The sequence below is a fragment of the Uranotaenia lowii genome, chromosome 3 (assembly GCF_029784155.1).
Source record: "Uranotaenia lowii strain MFRU-FL chromosome 3, ASM2978415v1, whole genome shotgun sequence".
NCBI classification, from domain to species: domain Eukaryota; kingdom Metazoa; phylum Arthropoda; class Insecta; order Diptera; family Culicidae; genus Uranotaenia; species Uranotaenia lowii.
This window is the reverse complement of record NC_073693.1, coordinates 189,110,330-189,126,209: the sequence shown is the minus strand read 5'-3', so window position 1 is coordinate 189,126,209 and position 15,880 is coordinate 189,110,330. Positions and strand designations below refer to the sequence as shown.

General features: G+C 34.7%; 1 protein-coding gene across 7 annotated transcripts in view; it reads left to right on the top strand.

Moving 5' to 3' along the window:
* The window catches only part of LOC129751075 (uncharacterized), a 107,907-nt gene that overhangs the window by 79,232 nt on the left and 12,795 nt on the right, over positions 1-15,880 (top strand). For 6 of the 7 annotated variants that reach the window (XM_055746349.1, XM_055746352.1, XM_055746350.1 and 3 more), the window contains 4 exons: positions 189-307; positions 5,381-5,926; positions 6,005-6,435; positions 6,530-6,732. In XM_055746349.1, coding sequence (XP_055602324.1) covers positions 189-307; positions 5,381-5,926; positions 6,005-6,435; positions 6,530-6,732 — 1,299 coding nt within the window. The remainder of the gene's footprint in view (positions 1-188; positions 308-5,380; positions 5,927-6,004; positions 6,436-6,529; positions 6,733-15,880) is intronic. The other variant, XM_055746356.1, reaches the window with a different exon arrangement.

Sequence of the window (15,880 nt, the reverse complement as noted above, 5' to 3'; positions counted from 1 at the left end):
AAAAATCATCGACAAAACTATTAGTTATGCTCTTTTGTCTATTACGACATTTATTTCCGCTTCTCATTGTAGTTTTCGTTTGACCGTATCGTATGATAATTTCTTTCTCACTCAATAATACCTAATTAGACAATTTTCTCGCACATAGTTCTTAAATTGACCATTTTTTTCTTCTTTCTCCCCCGCAGACTGATAGTGATATAGCTTGCGAGGAGGCGTCGAGGTTAACGGCCGAACTGCAGGAGGATGCGCCAGAGGATGACGATGGGTGTGAATATCACGACATGCCGCCTCCACCGGATGGCGGGTAAGTGTAGTTATCGGCGAAATGTGTCAATGTTTTTGTCAGGGTGATTCATAAGCAATGGAAATTTGAGTATTTTCCGAAGATTTTTTTATAATACAAATATGCATGTGACTATTTTAACTCTTTCAATCATGTTAAATTATATTTTTGACATTTATGATCCATTAGACTAAATGTTAAACCTGATGAATAAGCTTAAGGAAAATTGTATGAATGTTTATACTGTTGCATCTTGGAGAAAGCGATAAGCAATGTACATGCGTCTATTTAAGACTCATTGTTTACTTACATTCTGTTTGTTGTTTGCAATTAGTTTCTTTCTCTGCGATGAGGACAAAATCAATCAGACAAAAACTTGATGAAGAATTTATAACAAAATATAAACATGATTCTCTACCAAGACAAAATACACATAAATTAATATTTGAGGTCCTTGGAGTCAAAGGGGTATAACTGCATACAAGCTGATTTTTTGAAAAAAACGCCCTTGAACTTGTTTTGAATTCCAATAAATTCCATAGATATTTTTTATTTATTTTTATTTATTTATAATGTTTATTCTTGCAACGTAAGATGACAATCTTTTAATTTGTTACAATCTGGCATAAATATTTCATTTCAATTTCTTCTTTTAATAACTAATGATTAATCGTTCCGTCTGTTTGTTCTAGTATAATTTATCTAACATGTCGTTTTACTCCATGAATTCTTCAAGCAACCTCTTCTTAAACTCCGATTTATTATTTATGATTTTTAAATCGATTGGAATTTATGATTTTTAAATCGATTTTATGAACACAAGAAAGGTAATTTTAAATCCTTTTATGTTAGTAAGAACATCAAGTGTTGTGTCCTGTTATACGCCGTATATTATATGTGCGATTTTATGAACTTTTATTTTATTGATATGACTTTCTTAAATCAAAACAAAGCATCAATATTACAAAAAATGACGTACCGTAAAACGGGGTAAGATTGATCATTTGTTTCAATATTTCTCGATTATTTTTTCTGTTAAGGGAAATGTGCATGTTTCATATTTTTAAAACCAACACTGGACTCAGAAATTTCTTAGACTACCTACTTTAAATTTGATTTGAAAATCGATTTCGTCTTGGTTTAGAATTTGATGCTTTGGGGTAACATTGATCAGTCTCTATGTTGACGGTTTTAACGAGTTTTCTTGACCATAAAGAAAACAAAACACCTTCATAATATTTACAAATGCTAATAATTGATAAACTAAGGCAGTTCGTGTGTTTAGGCCGAACAACAATTAAAATCGAAAGATGGACCATGATGTTGCATAAATTAAGGGGCTAATTTTTTAACATTACTTATAAAATTTATCTAAAAAAAATGAAATATTGCCTTCTTCCAATTATCGAGACCCTCGCACTATTCTCCTTTATTTTTTTCCTTTAAACTTTTCCATTTGATAGGGTTTCTAGCCTTTTGTCCTAGACTGGCTTACTCTTGGAAAATGTTCCTATTGTTTAAATATCAAAAAATTAAAACAAAAACTACACGAAAACTATAAATTTACTAAGGAAAAAAGTTTAACTGTCACATAAATCAACCTGCTGCTTCTATACGCTTTGATTTTTATCAGGAAGGGTGTTTGTTTGCGAGACTTCGAAAAAAATGATATTTCAAGATTATGAAATTAAATCGTTACTTACATTTGAAATTTTAAAAAACAAACCAAGTTTTCCCTATTTTAAACTCATCTTTTAGGTTTGAGTGTATAGTTTTGGTGTAGTTTTTGTTGTAATTTGAGGTCAATTTTTGATATTTAAAAAATAGGGACATTTTCCTAGAGTTAGCAAGTCTATGACAAAAGGTTATTCGAAACTATAGATGTACCGAATAGTGGTATTCAGCGAACGGCCGAATACCGAATATTGGCCTTTTCAACTATTCGGCCAAACGAATATTCGACCAAATATTCGGTTATATATTTTGTTAGGTATTTAATAAAAATACAAAATTAATTATTTCAATTTCCTTCTATTTCTTCCATCTTAAGGCCCCTCATGTTTTTGAGTTGATTTTTTAAATCAGATGATGCAAGATCTTTTTCAAGTAGGGGTATCTGAGATTTAAAAAATGTCACCAAAACTGAAAGTACATCAGGGGACTTGCCGCTTCTAGGGCCTTTATCACCAAAGAGAATGGGTTCCTGTGAAATCTGGGCAAAACACGCCGAAACAGGTGCCAACCAATTTGAAATTTTTTAGGTATTTGATATCGAAGATGAAAGTCGAATACGAGCAAGACATCTTCAAAATAGTTGTTTAAAAGAACGATGATCTTTAACCTTAAGCATACCATACTTCAAACCACACGGTCAGGCAATTTAGGAGGTTTTTTTTTTAATTTTATAAAAAAGGCAAATTTTAACAAAATCTATGCCAAAAACATACAAGAGGAAAGTGAAAAAAATAACTTGAATATAAAGTTATCATTGAATCATAGCAGCAGTATTAAAATCGTATCTAGAGATCAAACAAAAATTTATGTTCATTTTGAATTATAGACCCCGTTCGTTTTTGACAACACTCGATTTTGGCAACATTCAATTTTGGCAACATCCGATTTTGGCACACGTGCCAAAATCGAACGGTTTTTAGAAACAACATTATCTTTTTTGTTTTCGTTATAACAGGACCAATTTAATTTAGACAAACACCATAAATACGTTTTTATGCTCTGAAATGGTGATAAAATGCAACTATAATTACAAAATTTTTTTAAAAATTTTATAAAGTACTCAAAAATTACAAAAAGATGAAAAATTCAAAAACTTAAAAAACAAATTCAAACAAAAGACTGAAAATGACAAAAAAAAACAACTAAAAAATGATAAAGAATGACAAAAACAGCAAATATGACAAATGAAAACAAACATGATAAACAAAACAAGAAAAGTGCCAAATGCATCAAAAACATGATGATAAAAATAAACAAATGTCTGCAAATGGTCGGAAATTGACTGAAAATAACGTTTTTGATTTGATTTGTAAAAATATCTGAAGAAAAGTTGAGGAAAAAAACCGTTCGATTTTGGCAACATTCGATTTTGGCAGCACAAAATGTACGGGAGTGTTGCCAAAATCGAACGGGGTCTGTAGTTTAAAAATCGTTCATAAATACAAAATATTGAATTGGAGTTTTTAATTTGATTTAGCAACTAATTTGAATAAAGCCGGGCATCCCGGCCTGATTTGACTTATCTCTAACGCTTGATTGGATTTATTTATATATATATGAAGAAAATCTGGAATAATCGAGTATTGAAGTATATAGCGATACTTGTCAGCATTCTCCTGTACATCTACCATGATAGATACACTAATACACCTAACATGTTCAACATTACATTTGGATATTTTATAAATTATCCAAAATGATTTGAAGAATTTGACAAGTCTCTGATTATATAAATTTAATAAATGAAAATAGGCCCTATTCGACATATTCGGCCAAAGACGAAATCGATTTTTAAATTAAATTTAAAGAAGGTTAATAAATTTCTGCATCCATGTTTTACGTTCATTGGAGTCCAGTACGTCTTAAAAATATGAAACATGCTACATTCCCCTTAACGGAAAAAATAATCGAGAAATATTAAAAACAGTGATCAATCTTACCCCGTTTTACGGTACTCTAGTTTTAATATTGAGAGCTTGGATAGCCTCTGGAAGATAGTAAGATTGAAAATCGTAAAAAGTCAAAATAATCATTATCAAAATTCTACTTTTACAACAACTTCAACCATTTGTAACACGAATTTTATTACAACAACTTCTTTCATCCATCTAAAGTTAATAGCTTTTGCAAATTATGAAAAATATCGAATGTTTGCTCTGTAATTGTTTTCCAATTTGTTATTGTTTGCTAAGCTTTAACAGAAAAGGGTATATTTATGAAAATTAAACCCAATCTAATTGTATTATTGGGTAGTAAAATTTAACTAGAACCGGTTTAATACTGACAAATCACTCAGAAGAAAGACTTTTTTTTCTAGCAAAAATTTGACTTGAAAGAGGTGCAATCATTATAAAACTTGTCAATTCCACTTGCAAATCGAGATATTGTAAATTTTGGAAAAAGTTGGATTGAGTCGAGGTTGAGGTCCGTACTTCGAAAAATCAATATTGTTTATGATATAACTAGAGTTCGTTGAAAAAATTATTCTTTTTATTGTCAAAAGCTTGTTAACGCTACTTTTTTCAACAATACCATTTTGCGGTTTTTTAATTTGTCTGTCAAATTTTTCTTAGGAAAACGGTGAACTTGAAAACTTTGGAAAATGGGCGGTAATTTTTATTACATTTGGAGACCATAAAATTGACTTTATGTTCATTGTAATCAACCCATTTGACATTTCTAGGATGAATAAACCGATGAGGTTTTAAATGTCTTAAAAAGATTGACGTAACTTGAGAGGGATAACTCATTTCGTATTGCGTAATATTCACACTATTTTTCAAATGGAGCAAAATTTGTAAAAATATGCAATTAACAAAAACAACTTGTTACGATGATTCCAGGCAATATCAATAGCAAATCAATTGCAAAAAAAAAACTTTTAAAAAACGTTCATGGAAGGTTATCAGCAGATTTTAAATCGTATTTTAGGATTCCACAAAACCTTTCATGATTATTTTTTCAAAACTTACTCTAAAATTCTCGTTTTGGATGCATAAGTTTAAACATTTTATCATACAATTTGATTTTTTTGTTCGATTTGGTAAAAATGGTGAATAGATCCCAGCATTTTCCAATGAAATCCGGAAAACCGAGCCAGACCGAACTTTTCCCAAATTTTGTATTAAATATCAGGGCAAACTCGGATAAAACCGCAGCAGCTTAGTCCGTTATTAGTTTTTGGAAGATGTTTATTTCAAGCAAGCATATTTTTCAGTTACCCTACACTTACCCTACACTTTTAAATGAATTCCAAAGGATGTATTTTTCGAAACTCGTGTTAATGTTGATTAAGTTTTCTTGAAATTCCTAAGTTTTGCATAAATTCTAAAATCTGCTCTCTCTTCTTTCTATTTCCAGCTACGGATGGGTGATTGTATTTGCGTCGTTTATGTGTAATATGATTGTGGACGGTATCGCGTATACCTTCGGCGTGTTTCTGAATGATTTCGTGGTGTACTTCGGCGAGGGCAAGGGAACGGTCGCGTGGGTGGGCAGCTTACTTAGCGGAATGTACTTAAGCGCCGGTCCCGTCGTATCGGCCCTCGCCAACAAGTACGGCTGCCGGACGGTGTGTATAGCCGGAAGCATAATCTCCAGCGCGGCATTTGCTCTGAGTACCTTAAGCACAAACGTGACCATGATGATGCTGACCTACGGCGTGATGGGTGGCATCGGATTCGGTTTCATCTATCTGCCCGCGGTCGTGGCAGTCGGCTATTACTTTGAAACGAAGCGTTCCCTGGCCACCGGTATTGCGGTCTGTGGGTCCGGGTTCGGAACGTTTGTCTTTGCGCCTTTGGCCAATTGGCTGCTGGCAAACTTCGACTGGAAGAACTCAACTCTCATATTAGCTGGTATTATTTTGAACTGCGCAGTATTTGGTGCTATGATGAGACCGCTCACGTAAGTGAATTTATGAGGCTAAGCCTAAGCTCCGGCCAGAGCAGCCAACTGATTGGTCTATGATTTGTTTTCTTTTAGGTATCCTAAGGAGGATAAAGATAAGATGAAGCCCCTGATGCAACGCATGTATGAAGAGAAACGTATGCAAATGGAACGAGGTTCGATCGGAGGTTCCTACTTCATGGTGCAATTACCCGATGGTACAATGGAAAAAAGACTGAAGGCTCCCCTAAATGCCGATCCGGGTGTACACTCGAGCTTGGCGTTAGATCAACTGGCCGCACAACAGGGTGGCATGCATGCCGTGGCCACCTTGCCCACCATTACCGAATCCAAAGTCCAAGAACAGAACGGTTCCAGCAACTCATCGTCCGAATCCAGCCAGATTGAAATGAAGAAACCCCTACAGAAGCCAAGGAATAACCATTCTGAATCCGATGCCAATGAATACGGTTCCAACAATCTGCCACGCAATGCCTCTCAACCGGCTTTCACTAGTCATCAGTCAGGTGAGTTTGGAAGCTGAGATGTTAAATGAAATTAAAAGGCATTTAAACTAGAATAAGAAACTGACGAGCTCCTTCCCTCTATCTCCCCTAACAGGTATTCCGAAGAACGGATCCGTACCCACGTTCGATCGTGTGCGTAAGCACTCAACAGGTGAAAGATTTAAACCATCCTTAGCTGCTATAAAAGCAAGCTCTAGAGGTGATGTTGATAGTAACGGAGATGTACGTAAAACTATGCATTTAAAAGTGTCACGCGGCTCTGTCACCGGAAGCAAAAATAATAACGCTGACGATTTTGTTAGTAGCAGCCACTTTTTACCAAATTTATTTTCTACAAAATTGAGAGAAAGTTTGTTGTACTCGTAAAACGTTTTTTTTTTCTTCTACATATAACAGTATTGGTTTAGAGTGTGATGTTTACCCTTCCTAAAAAGATCCCGTTTAATGATTGGTTGACTTTTTAACAGTAAAATTGCTGATTCCCTTAACCGTATACTCACCACGCAGTGCTTTTCAGTTTTGAGAATTGGTTTTTAACTGCAAAACTCCAAGGTGGCATTTAAAACGGGAAAACACTGTAATCAAAATTTTATCCCTTCCAATATGCACAAATATTCTTACACACACACAAAACTGAAATGGAAATCGGACTATTCTATTGGTTTGCTCTAGAGGTTTGGCTTTGATGCTTCGCTCTTGCGCTTATTTTTTACTGTAATGTTAATGGAGGTTGGTGTACCAATTTTGCATAATTTTTTGCAAGTATCACATTCTGGTTTCTTGCACAAAAAATTATACAAATACAAATCTTGGTACACGAACCCTAACTGTTTTACCGAATAGAATAGTTATTTAACACTGGCTGGATTATTTTTCTTTAGCTTGGTATTGTTTTGATTCTGTATGATAGATTTTCCAGATATGATTGGTGTTACGTAATTTGAGATTTCTTTCCAATTAGACACAAGCTAGGTTTATATTTCTTCAGCGCTGTTATTTATTCTGATCAAATCATGACCATTGAACATTCTATCGCAATCAACTCACGCTCACTCCATGGAAGATTTCACAGTTGTATATTGTAGAATAAGTCCTTAAATCATTTTTGATACTTTCATCTTCATGTAAATATTTAATCATTTTTTATATGACAACCGAAAACATATTATTTAATCTTCCTCATATAACACTCATATAACACATATAGGCTATAATGGAACTTCTACAAATTTAATTTGTTTGACATCGACAAAAATGTGGTATAGTGTAGATGACTTTATAGGGTACTGTACATCAAGCGTGAAATTAGCCCACTCAAAGTATGGTGATGTAGTTGTTATAAGATTTTTTTATACAATACATAGGAAGGAAACAAACTTAAATTTTCGTTTTTCGTCACTTGCATAAAAAAAATCAGTAATTAGTATAAAAGAACTAAACTTGGTGATAGAACAGTTGATTTCAGTATGAAACATATTGAATAAAAAGCTTAGAATCATTCCAAAACACGAATAAGAAAATAGTTACTAGAAAAGATGATTTACCAATTTAATATTTCACTGTTAAAGAACTCGAAACTTGCATGAAATGATTCATAAGCACTGTCTGATGTGTCTTTCGCGATATTTTCAATTTTAAAGTGTATTATATCCTAGGAAATAGTTTAAAATAATTACAATTTCCACGAAATTTTAGACATCTCCGCAGCAAATTCGCATTTAAGGCAGAACCGCAAATAAAATCGTATTTTGAAGGAAGCTTATAAATCTGGGAAGTCGAATTTATGAATTTGAGGACAGTGGATTACAAGTTATTGGCGTGAAAAATAATTTTTATGAAAACTGAAGAATTTAATACAATGCTCGCTATTTTTCATAACAACTACGTCATCATTCTGGAAATCTGTCAACCAAAATGGCGGATGAGTTAACCTGTTATTTCGAAGAACTTTGGTACACAATTTAACTGTTCCAGCGTATACTTACTTTACGACCTCTCCTCTCAGCGACTCAAGATTCGACCTCCCCTCGTGGTGACTCGAAGTAGTCGAAGTCCACACTTCTGCAATTCGTGCTCTGATCAAACGTCTTTTTGAATATGAACATCGATCTAGCTGTATGAAATAAATAGCGCCCAAGGATGATGAGACAGACACTTAATGTTTTCAGCAACATTGTTCAATTTTATATGGAGCATTAGACTGAGTCAATTTGGGGTCATTTATAAATTTCTCAAACCCTGGGGTCTAAAAAGCTTCGTCTTGGTCCAAAACTCATCCATGATTTTTTGCAGAATTTTTAAGTAACTTTACATGAGTAAATTTGAACTTTTAGGTTTGTATGGGAAAATTGAATATTTTGTATTGAAAAATCAACATCATTTTTGTTTCTTCTGTGAAACCGAGCCAGCTGACAGTTTTTGTGCCAATTTATAAAATTCCTTAAAGAAATTTTCCGCTGAACAGCTTTGTTGTAGATGGAAACTTCGTAACTAATTTGGTAAAAAAGTTATTAACTGTTTAACAGAGGTATGTCTTTTCACATTGATAAACAATAAATTCAATAGACATCACTGCTGGAACCTCGCAAAGTATTGCATGAAAAGTAGCCATGCAATACCTCGCTAGGCACCCTGCAGGGATGTCAATTGAATTTATTGTTTATCAATACGAAAAGACATACCTCTGTTAAACAGCTAATAACTTTTTTGCCTAATAAGATACGAAATTACGGTCTTTGACAAAGTTGTTCAGCGGAAAATTTCCTTAAGGAATTTTATAAATTGGCACCAAAACTGTCAGCTGGCTTGGTTCCACAGAAGAAACAAAAATGATACAAAATATTCAGTTTTCCCATACAAACCTAAAAGTTCAAATTTACTCATGTAAACGTTACTTAAAAATTCTGCAAAAAATCATAGATGAGTTTTGGACCAAGACGAAGCTTTTAAGACCCCAGTGTTTGAGAAATTCAAAAATGACCCCAAATCGACTCAGTCTAATGGAGCATATCCAATCCAAGCAACCAAAAGTTGGGATATCACTTTAGAAACGAACTCAGAAGTTCACAGTTTTGGTTTCTGTTTCTACTTTTTGGAAACTTTAAAGTTGGTATGAAGGAAAACAATCTACTTGTTTCGTACTTCTCATTTTTTCAACTTCAAGTAGCTATCAAAGGGTTGCAATTCTTTTTGTACAGCTGAATAGTTCGTAAAAATCTCTTTTGTACTCTTTTGAAAACTTTTTAGTTTTTAATTAGTTCCGCCCCACACAGGGGAAAACGATGTAAAAAGGTGATCAAAATTGTTTATGCCAAAACGGAGCGTTTTAGACCCATAGTGTCTTCGGGAAATTTTCCTTAAATTCAAAGCACTTTAAAATAAGCTTTTAATAAAAATGATTAAATCACCTGGCAGTGAGATAGAAAGATGTGAACTCCATGTTTTTATAACGTTGAAACCTGCCTGATTCTTATGCAATCAAAAAATAAATGAACCGAACTCATCCGAACTAAAAGATACAGGTGTTCGAAAACAGCTATTTTTTCTTAGTTTTTTCAATCTAACTCGTTTCAGTCTGAATATTTTTATTAAGTGTGTTCGACAAAACTGTTCGATTTTGAGTGACTCAAAACTCTTTCAAACATACTTTGCTTGAATAAGCTTGACCTGAAAAGATATCGTTAAAATACTGAAAATTTTGATTAAAAAATGTTTTTTTTTATTTTGAAGCCTTATAACTCTTTTGGGTGAGCTTCTACGATGTTGACGTCTTTTACAAAAATGCTACATTTTTTACAATCTAAAAACTTGCCAAAGACATAAGTGCTCTAAAATGAGAAATACAAAAATCAATTTTTCTATTTCACTGCTAGGTGATTTAATCATTTTTTTGTCAAAAACTTATTTTAAAGCGCTTTGAATGTAAGCAAAATGTCCCGAAGACACTATGGGTCTAAAACGCTCCGTTTTGGCGTAAACAATTTTTATCACCTTTTTACATCATTTTCCCCTGTGTGCGCCCGTTGGAACTAAAAAGCAACTTCGCAATGTAGGAATTTTGAAGTAGATTTAAAGGCTTAATTCTACTTGTTTCAAACTTCAACCCGTGTTTGCATAAACAAATACATCGTTATTTAAGAAACGAGAATGTCAAGTACATATTTAGCTCTGGAAGAACTTTTTAACAACTTGAAAGTGTGAATAAAGTAAAAATTATGAACTGGAAAATTGTTTTAAAGAAAATCATCAAATCAAGTAAAATCGTTGCCTACTTAGATGTTCATACAGAGCAGCAAATAAGTAGCTCGATTTTCAACATGTTATTTAAATGTGAGTTGGTAACAATTATTTTATTTACATAGTATTCCGTCTCACGACATGACATAACTTGACGAACATAACTCCTAAAATTCACTCGGTCCATGGCAACCGTTCTCCAATTTCTCGGGCACCCCACGTTCGCCAGATCACGCTCCACTTGGTCTAACCACCTCGCTCGTTGCGCCCCGCTCGTCTTGTTCCTACCGGATCGTAGCGAACACCTGTTTTGCAGGACAGTCGTCTGGCATTCTCGCAACATCCTTCTGGATACTGGGTTCGCCGTAGAGTCGCGCGAGCTCGTGGTTCATCCTTGGCATCCACACTCCACAGTTAATAACAAATATGGTTGAAGGCAGATAAAGGATTTAAGAAGTAATTTTTCGATTTTTTGTACTGCTTATAAAAGAGCTTTTTGAAGTTAGAAGTTGTTAAGAAATTTCTGCGAACTTTTTGTCAACTTTCAAGCTTGATTAGCTACCTAGAAATTGAGCTGAAAAGAAGTTGTTTTACTTTACACGATTAAGCTGATCAAACCTGATAGAGAAATGTTATCCAAACTTTTGATTGCTTGGGATACTGGTATAAAAAATTTTGCCAAAGGGGTCCACCAATAGCGAGATAAAAATGCTAACTTTTTTGCTAATCAAATTAGGCCTTTGATGTCTTCGACAAAATTGTTCATCTGACCAAAATACAAAAATTTGTCGAATTTGTCAAAGTTCTATTACATCACCCTCAGGAGTTAAAGTCAAAGTAAAAATATACCTTGAAAAATCACTTTATTTTTTTATTCTGACACGTTGTAGATTGGATAAAATAGTTCGCTGTCTTGGAAACAAAGTTGTAACAAGCCAAGGTACCTATCATACAAAAGTTGCTAAAGCTCTATAGTTGTTTATCGTCCATCAAAAAGTGCACATTTTCGCATCACCACCTTTTTTGTGATTATTCTTGATAATAAGCGGAACCATTTCCATTTAAAATCAGCGGAAAAATCGGTGGAACCAGCAAAGTTTATAATGATTGAAAATACTCTTTTTTCTTTAAAGGATAGAATAAAACACGGTGAAAACATTTAATTAATTTATTTTTTCTTACAGTTTTCAAAAAAGAACCTTCTAAGAACTTTAAAGAACGTTCTAATTTCGATGCAACATCACTTGGTGATTTTTCCAAAAAAAATCATTCACGATATTGCGATATGAAACTGATTGATTGATTAGAGGAAACAAAATAGACATAGTTTCATAAATTATTCACTCTTTTGAGTTACCTTGCAGTATTATGAAATTAATTGAAGAACAATTTAACCTCGAAAACTTCCAAAGATTTTAAAAAGGTTCAAATGGAGTTCCAGGCACTCTTACGTCCACGATAGGAAACTTAAGATTCAACGAAAAGACAAAAATGAATCGACAATTAGATAGTTTCTATACAAATTACTTGGAACCACTTGAATTGTACTGGCAAAGTCGGTTCTACTACTCAATTATCTGTTATCAAATACAAATTCTGTGCTCTATCAAATCTGACACATTAGTTCCATTGTTTTTTGGAGCTAGAATTATTTGAAGAAATGAATATAAATTTGGATTAAAAATTCAAAATATATTTAAAAAAAAATGGAATACTTAATCGTGCTTTATCAATAAATTAAATGTTTTCAGCGTTTTTTCTATAATTAAAATAGATAATTTGGATATAGAAAAAAGTATTTTCAATTATTCAAAACTCTGCTAGTTCCACCGATTAAAATAGATAATTTAGATATAGAAAAAAAGTATTTTCAATCATTCAAAACTCTGCTAGTTCCACCGAGTTCCACCCGCTATTTTAAAAAAGAAACGGTCCCGCTCATCATCAAGAATAATCACAAAAAGGTGGTGATGTGAAAATGTGCACTTTCTGATGGACGAGCCTTCCAAATAAACTAAATGCTATCTATAGAGCTTCAGCAACTTTTAAAACCATATTGATGTATGAGACAATTGTAGAACTTGGCTTGTTACAGCTTTGTTTCGAAGACAGCGAACCATTTTATCCAATCTACAACGTGTGAGATTTAGACAACTGGTTTTTCAAGGTATTTTTTACTTTGATTGTAACTCATAAGGGTAATATAATAGAACTTTGACATTTCTGACTAAATTATGTATTTTAGTCAGATAAACAACTTTGTTAAAGACATCAAACGCCTTATTTGAAAAACAAAAAAGTTAACATTTTTATCTCGCTATCGGTGGACACCTTGTCAAAAAATTTTATACCAGAATATACTCCATGTAAAATTGAACAATGTTGCTGAAGACATCAAATGTCCATCACTTCATCCCTGGGCGCTATTAATTTCGTACAGCTAGATTGATGTTCTGCACAACTGTGCAATGGAGCTATTGTACGCGACCTGACGTATCCCTGAAATCTACTTAAAATTCAATAGTTAAAGTCTTATCATTGTAGTTTTAATCTTAGGGTTGGATGCACTCTTATCGAATGTTCTCTGACAGAGTAGGATCATTCTACTTCGGTTGTGCCTCCTGGGAAACGGGACACACCACACTGCCCGAAACGTGACCATAAACTTACGACACAGCGTCTGTCGACAGCTCGAAATTCAACGACCTATGTCCAAACTCCATGCAACGGCAGCTCTTCACATTACGCGGCGTATCGACCATCAGTTAGACTAGCGCCACTTGTGTTCTGCAGTTGTACGGACCTATGCTAAGCTGAACGATGACGCCATCGGCACGAACTCCGCATAGCGCAGTTAGTTCTTTGTGTAACCAAGTCCTCTTGTTTACAGTTGAACCTTAGCAGAGTCTTTGAAAGTAGATATTTACAATAGTAGATTGGATTTGATTCTGGAACTAAAGAATGATTTCCGGGATTAGTCACAAATTAAATCCTTATTAGTCTGGATTACGACCCATTACGACCTTAATAATACTGGAGTGATACATATGTATATAGGAAGGGAAAGAAGCATAACAAATTCCGCAGAAGTAAATCTGAGCATGATAAAACAGCATACCGAACAGCGGCTAATTTATTCAATAGTTTGCATAGAGCCCAACGATGCAGCTATTTGAACGAACTTCAACAAAATATACAATCTGAACCAAAACGATTTTGGAAGTATGTCAACTCGAAACGTAAGTCTAACTTGATACCAAAAAATGTTTCTTACAACAACAACAAAGCAGAATCTTTGGAAGATGCTTCCGAGCTCTTTGCCGAATACTTTCACAGCGTGTATCGTTTGAGCAACGCAGAAATAGAACAAGAACGCCAATCACCAGTAGAAATCTTACCCGAATTCACCATAGCGGCATCTGATATACGACGAAAGATTTTATCGCTCGACGAATCGAAAAGTTGTGGCCCTGATGGAATACCAAATTCATTTTTAAAGAAATGTGTGAGTGGAATCGAAGAGCCCTTACAATTCCTCTTCACTTCATCGATTCGTGCCGGTTTATTCCCGAAGTTTTGGAAAATCTCGCATGTTATACCGATACACAAGAACGGTTCCAGGCTCACCGTAGAAAACTATCGTGGTGTTGCAATTCTCTCTGCAATACCCAAACTTTTCGAGAGTATTGTATACGATAAGATTTACCCGTGGATTGAAACGAAGACTTCGGATGTTCAACATGGTTTTCTCAAGAAACGCTCAACCGTAACGAACCTAACAGAGTTTGTATCGAGAACCTCGCAGTGGATGATGCAAGGTTTTCAAGTTGACGCAATATACACTGACATGTCCAAAGCCTTTGATGTAATCAATATAAACGCTCTACTGTCGGTATTATGCAAGAATGGAATAACCGGATCCTGTCTCCAATGGATTCGTTCGTACCTGATCGAAAGAACGCAATACGTCAAACTGGAGAACGTGAGATCTAGTACTTTCTCGGTCAACAGTGGTGTTCCACAAGGGAGTCACTTGGGACCCCTTCTTTTCATCGCTGTTATGAACGAATTTCCTGAAGTGCTGACTGATGTGTTCGCGCTGGTTTATGCCGATGATTTGAAAATGTTTTTACCTATTCGTCACCCGAAGGATTGCGTGACTCTGCAAAACGCCTTGCACAGATTCACAGAGTGTTGCAGTAGATTCGGCCTAAAGATCAATTCCTCGAAATGCAACGTGATAACATTTTCCCGGAAAATAAGCAATATCACTTATGAATACCGCTTAGAAAACGATTTCATCATTGCTCGGCAAAGCTCAGTAAAAGACTTAGGAGTGGAGTTGGACGCGGAGTTAATTTTTTCAAAACACATCGAAAAAGTTGTAGCTAAGGCCAATTCTATGTTCGGAATGGTTAGTAGAATCTGTCACGAGCTGGATAATCCCTACACGATTGTTTCTATCTACACTGGATTAGTTAGGACCGTCATTGAATATGCTGGCATTGTGTGGCGACCGTACTACAACATACACAACAACAGACTAGAGAGAGTTCAGAAGAAGTTCTTGAAATACGCTTTGAGAAACCTTGGGTGGCAAGCAGAAATGCCGGAGTATCGAGTCTTGTGCATGCTGGTAGGTTTGGAAACGCTGCAAACCCGAAGAAAATCGATCGACGCACTGTTTCTAAAGGACTTAATCTGTGGAAGATATTACTCGCCGTATTTATTATCTTGTATATCTCCGTACGAAGGCCGCAGCAGTTTACGAAGCGTAAGGCCGTTTCAACTAGCTAATCGCATCCAGAATTACGCCAGAAACGAACCAATGTACCGAATGATGGCATTTTACAACACAAATGTCGATATTATTCAACTAAGCATGTCCAGAGAACAAATCAAAAGTAGAATTGTGCAGTGCTCTTTTACAAATTAACAATTACTGTAGTTATTAAGAGTCATTTATATTATAGAATAAGATAAAGGGCTGAAGCCTAGGATCTAATCAATAAAACTAAAACTAGGGCTGGAATACCTTGAGACGTGTCCAAAGATATTTCAAACAAAACAAACTCATCAATCGCATTAAAATTACCACGCATGTTGCCATATAACCGTTCAGAGCATGATCTTTATCGCTCCATCTTCCCCATTAGAAAGCATTGCACAGCACTAAACACGTTTTTTGCATGCCTTTAACATCCATTTC